Here is a 5,197-nt window from a genome sequence, read left to right as displayed (position 1 = left end):
CCATTTCTCTGGTGAAAATTCCCCAAATCAGTGTATATTATCTGTGTGAAAGTTATAGAGTCTACAGACTATGAGATATATTGTATATGTGAGAATCGATCAATCCTGATGTAGTGACGGCCAATCTCATTTCCTGAGGCCCTAAAATGCACTGATTGAAGCTCTGACCCCGATGTTCATTGTGTTTGTATTGTTCTTCCTGCAGACAGTGAAAACTGCATGAAATGTCCTGATGAAGAATGGCCAAATGAGAAGAAGGATCGGTGTGTTCCAAGACTGGTGGAATTTCTCTCCTACACTGATGACACCATTGTTGTAGTATTTTCGGCTGTCTCCATCCTCTGTTGTCTTCTGACTGGTTTAATATTGGGGATATTTATACATTACCAGGACACCCCCATTGTTAAAGCTAATAACCGGAACCTGAGCTATCTTCTCCTGGTCTCCATCATGCTGAGCTTCCTCTGTGTCTTCTTGTTCCTCGGCCATCCAGTAGATGTGACCTGCATGCTCCGTGTCTCCTCTTTTGGTGTCATCTTCTCAGTTGCCGTCTCTTCTCTTCTTGCCAAAAGTATCATGGTGTGTATTGCTTTTAAAGCCACCAAACCTGGGAGCCCCTGGAGGAAATGGATGGGAGCCAAACTACCGACTTTTATCATTTGTGTCTTATCACTGGTTCAAGTCATAATCTGTGTCACTTGGTTGTCTATTTTTCCTCCCTTCCAGGATCGGGACATTCACTCTTATCGGGGGAAGGTCATCATTCAGTGTAATGAGGGCTCAGTTATCGGCTTCTACTCTGTCCTGGGATATATGGGGCTTCTGGCCGCTGTGAGTTTCACTACCGCTTTTTTAGCCAGGACATTACCGGACAGTTTTAATGAGGCCAAGTTCATCACCTTCAGCATGCTGGTGTTCTGCAGTGTCTGGATCGCCATGATCCCGGCCTATCTGAGCACCAGAGGGAAATACATGGTGGCTGTGGAGGTTTTTTCTCTAATAGCCTCAAGTTCTGGACTTCTTGGTTGTATATTTTTCCCCAAATGTTACATAATTCTGTTCAGACCTGACCTGAATACAAAAACATGTATCCACTAATAAGTATGGAGCAACGCTGGGTTACCAGCAGCTATAGCATTATCTCTATTATTGGTAATTGTAGTATTTTGCTAATGTGTTGAGAATTAACATCATTAAATCTGAACATTTCATACTTACCTCTGAGGTGGACGGTGGGTTTAATTTTTGTTCTGCACACTGCTGGGATCAGACACGTTGGGTTTGTTGGAATCCTCATCTCTTGCGGGTTATAGTGGTTCCTCCCACCAGCTGTTATATCATTAGGGAATAGCGTGATCACTTAGTGAGGAGGAACTACAGAGACCAGAGGGAGACAAAGTATCCAAAACACAATAAAGTGTCAGATACCCAAGATACCCATCGCCCATCACTCTTCAAGAGACGGAAGATGTTATCCACCGCCTTCCAGAAAGATAAATAACAATGTCATTTTAGTTCTGGGATTAAATATCTATGTACAGTAGATGTGTGACGGATCTCGGATACCCCTGCTGAGCACCTCCGCCAGACCTGTGTCTCCTGTCCTCCAAACGTACCCACAGCCTGCAGATTTGCCATAACCAGCCCTTAATCCCTCAATCATGAGACAAGCCACACAGGTTTTGAGGGTTAAACATGCAGAGCATAAACTCTTTATTAAGTTTCAAAAATACACTTTAAACACAGTTAGCAACACTCCCCTTAGCCTTAACAAAAACAAAATATAAAACTTGCGCTTGGTGAAAAATTAGTTGATATGGAAGAAATCAATTTAAGAAAAACAGCAGCTAAACAGAAAAAAAACAGATACTAGGTCTAAATAACAGAAATGTGAAAAACAGTGCAGCGCTTAATATGTATAAATGTAACATGTGACTGAATACAATAAAGCAATAGATCAGAAAAAACTTCAGAACTAGTGTTTCCAAAAATTGAACATCAATGATAAAGAATATAAATATATATATTGTGCAATGAACAAAAAAATATTAAATTGAAATTGGTTATTAAACCAAAGAAAATTAATCAAAATTAGTGTGAAAGCAAATAATTGTTTAAACCACAACTTGTTGCTATGAGGCACAAAATTATGATTATGTGAAACAAATAAAAAACAAATCAAAACAAGTCCCATGCCTTGGATAAGTGAAGTGATTTACAAGGCCCCATACACGTGAAGATAAAAGTTCATTAAGGCTGGGTTCACACTGCTGCGGGGGGAGATCCGGATGTGATTCGCACAGCAAATCACATCCGATCTCCGTAGCACTGCGAGTTCAGCCATACAGATAGTATGGCTGAACTCGCAGCTGTCCCGCAGCAAACTCGCACAGGACCCTTTTTTGGGTCCGCAACGGAATCGGATCGCATGGGGGTTCACACCATGCGATCCGATTCCTGTGCGAGTCGGCAGATCGCACTGCGATATGCCGACGGATCTGGGGGTGTCATTAACATAACATTGACACTCCCAGCCGTCCGCATAGGGCAGTGTGAACTGCCGGCGGGAGGTATGCGATGCGGGAAAACGCCGCGGATTCGCGGCGTTCCCGCATCGCAATAGTGTGAACCTAGCCTTAGTGAAACGTAAGTGAATAAAACGTTAAAGTTGATCCCAGGTATCACTGGTGCAGGTGCTTGACCACGTAAATTCTTTCACTAAGCAACTTAAGTAAGTATTAAAGGCTTACCAGAGCAACCATTAGTGTGCGCAGATACGAACTCCCAAACGATTAGGATCGGACAAGATCGCTCCTCCGACACTCCTCATATAAATGGATGATTCGAATCGCCTTTGGGGGCGGGAAGGTGAAACCTAACCCACACCTTCGGATGTTCCTTGAACGTCGTCCGTTCCGGTCAGTTTGAAAATTTCAAGTTGGCGTGTCACCGAATGGATGAAAAAGGAAAAAAGCGCCCAATCGTGTGATAAAGTCTAAAACACGTGAATTTTATTTTTCAACCAGATAGACGTTGGAAGCTACAGATGACTCGATCGAGTCGCATAAATAAATAAAAACGAGCAGATAAAATAGCACGAGGTGTAGACGTATCTACCCGACGATCGTTTCATCACAAATTGTACCCCTGATGACGTCAATTTGTGACGAAACGATCATCGGGTAGATACGTCTACACCTCGTGCTATTTTATCTGCTCGTTTTTATTTATTTATATACTTTTGCTAGCATTTCTCATCTACGTTCAATTTTATGCGACTCGATCGAGTCATCTGTAGCTTCCAACGTCTATCTGGTTGAAAAATAAAATTCACGTGTTTTAGACTTTATCACACGATTGGGCGCTTTTTTCCTTTTTCATCCATTCAGTGAAACGCCAACTTGAAATTTTCGAAATGACCGGAACGGACGACGTTCAAGGAACATCCGAAGGTGTGGGTTAGGTTTCACCTTCCCGCCCCCAAAGGCGATTCGAATCATCCATTTATATGAGGAGTGTCGGAGGAGCGATCTTGTCCGATCCTAATCGTTTGGGAGTTCGTATCTGCGCACACTAATGGTTGCTCTGGTAAGCCTTTAATACTTACTTAAGTTGCTTAGTGAAAGAATTTACGTGGTCAAGCACCTGCACCAGTGATACCTGGGATCAACTTTAACGTTTTATTCACTTACGTTTCACTTAATGAACTTTTATCTTCACGTGTATGGGGCCTTGTAAATCACTTCACTTATCCAAGGCATGGGACTTGTTTTGATTTGTTTTTTATTTGTTTCACATAATCATAATTTTGTGCCTCATAGCAACAAGTTGTGGTTTAAACAATTATTTGCTTTCACACTAATTTTGATTAATTTTCTTTGGTTTAATAACCAATTTCAATTTAATATTTTTTTGTTCATTGCACAATATATATATTTATATTCTTTATCATTGATGTTCAATTTTTGGAAACACTAGTTCTGAAGTTTTTTCTGATCTATTGCTTTATTGTATTCAGTCACATGTTACATTTATACATATTAAGCGCTGCACTGTTTTTCACACTCCCCTTAGCCTTGTCATAGAGGGGGTAGGGGACAAGGAAGAACCAATGGAAACTCAACACTTGTATATTCAAACAACTACAGTTGAAACACATAAAGGGATTATGACAAGCAGGCAGCCCCTCTTTACACACCCCCAGACCTTCTGTCTACATGCCATGACCCAACACAAAGGGATGCAGCATTACACTACTTTATCTCAATGCCATTTTGTCCCAAAGTCTCATAGCCCCATGTTTTGGGAATACCGCCATCTTGTATATGTCTTTATTAGCTAAAAGTACATTGTTTGTGGAATAAAAGTATATATTTAGTCCAGCCGGGCCAATAGGTTTAGGTAGCCAGGAACGACTCCACAAGCCCAGCCACAGATACTGCATTCACCCGGTTTCCCGATGAACTGGTGACTCTGGACACAAATGTCTGGAGGTGGCATCTTCTCCAGGTGGTAAGTAGCCCTCCAAATCTCATATTCTCTGCTGGGCCAAAGTCTGTGGGTAGGAGGTAAAATGGATATTTTATAGATAAGCAACACCTATCCTCATATTGATTAGTGGTTCCAAATTAATAATAACTACTGCAGTAGGGAACAGACACAAAAGATACGCTCAGCATCTTTCCAAATAACCGTTCTCCTTTATTATGACGCATTTGAAGATTTTTATACACATGATTACGTAGGTATCACATTAATATTACAATTGTACGTTTATGGTAGCAAGGGGCGTAACATAGGCAAGCTAATTCTAATCAGGACTCGAAAGAATGCAAAACATGTACTGAAAACATTATTAGTGCCGTGTGCACAGTGAGGGCATTGTGCAATACATATAAAATAGAATACAATTATATACAGAACCTACACATTTCCATTACAGAGGCGAGCCCACAGCCCCCTCCAAAACACACAGTGACAGTGGGTTCTGTCACATTTCTCCCCTTTTAAAAAAAAACAGACTAACCAAGTCGCTGACCCTCAACTGGCCAGGACCCGCGTTAGTCACAAATTCCCACCTCGGTCAAACAGGAAAAGGAAAAGTATGACTCTGGCGAGCAAAACCGCACATGCGGTGTTCTGTGAATAAAAGCAGCCACTGCAGAGTGGAACCAGCTGTCCGCACTCCCCTGATCCG

The 5,197-nt window shown here is 41.7% G+C and overlaps 1 protein-coding gene across 1 annotated transcript; it reads left to right on the top strand.

Moving 5' to 3' along the window:
- Positions 1-208: 208 nt before the first annotated feature.
- LOC143956780 (vomeronasal type-2 receptor 26-like) lies at positions 209-1,198 on the top strand. Its single transcript, XM_077466958.1, has one exon. It carries the CDS (start codon positions 220-222, stop codon positions 1,096-1,098), a length of 879 nt encoding a protein of 292 aa, XP_077323084.1. The 5' UTR covers positions 209-219; the 3' UTR covers positions 1,099-1,198.
- The last annotated feature ends 3,999 nt before the right edge of the window (positions 1,199-5,197 follow it).

The sequence above is a fragment of the Lithobates pipiens genome, unplaced genomic scaffold (assembly GCF_037356315.1).
Source record: "Lithobates pipiens isolate NorthernLeopardFrog02 unplaced genomic scaffold, aLitPip1_a1.2 Scaffold_41, whole genome shotgun sequence".
In the NCBI taxonomy this organism is placed as follows: domain Eukaryota; kingdom Metazoa; phylum Chordata; class Amphibia; order Anura; family Ranidae; genus Lithobates; species Lithobates pipiens.
The sequence above is the reverse complement of the archived record's forward strand: the minus strand, read 5'-3'. Positions and strand labels throughout refer to the sequence as shown.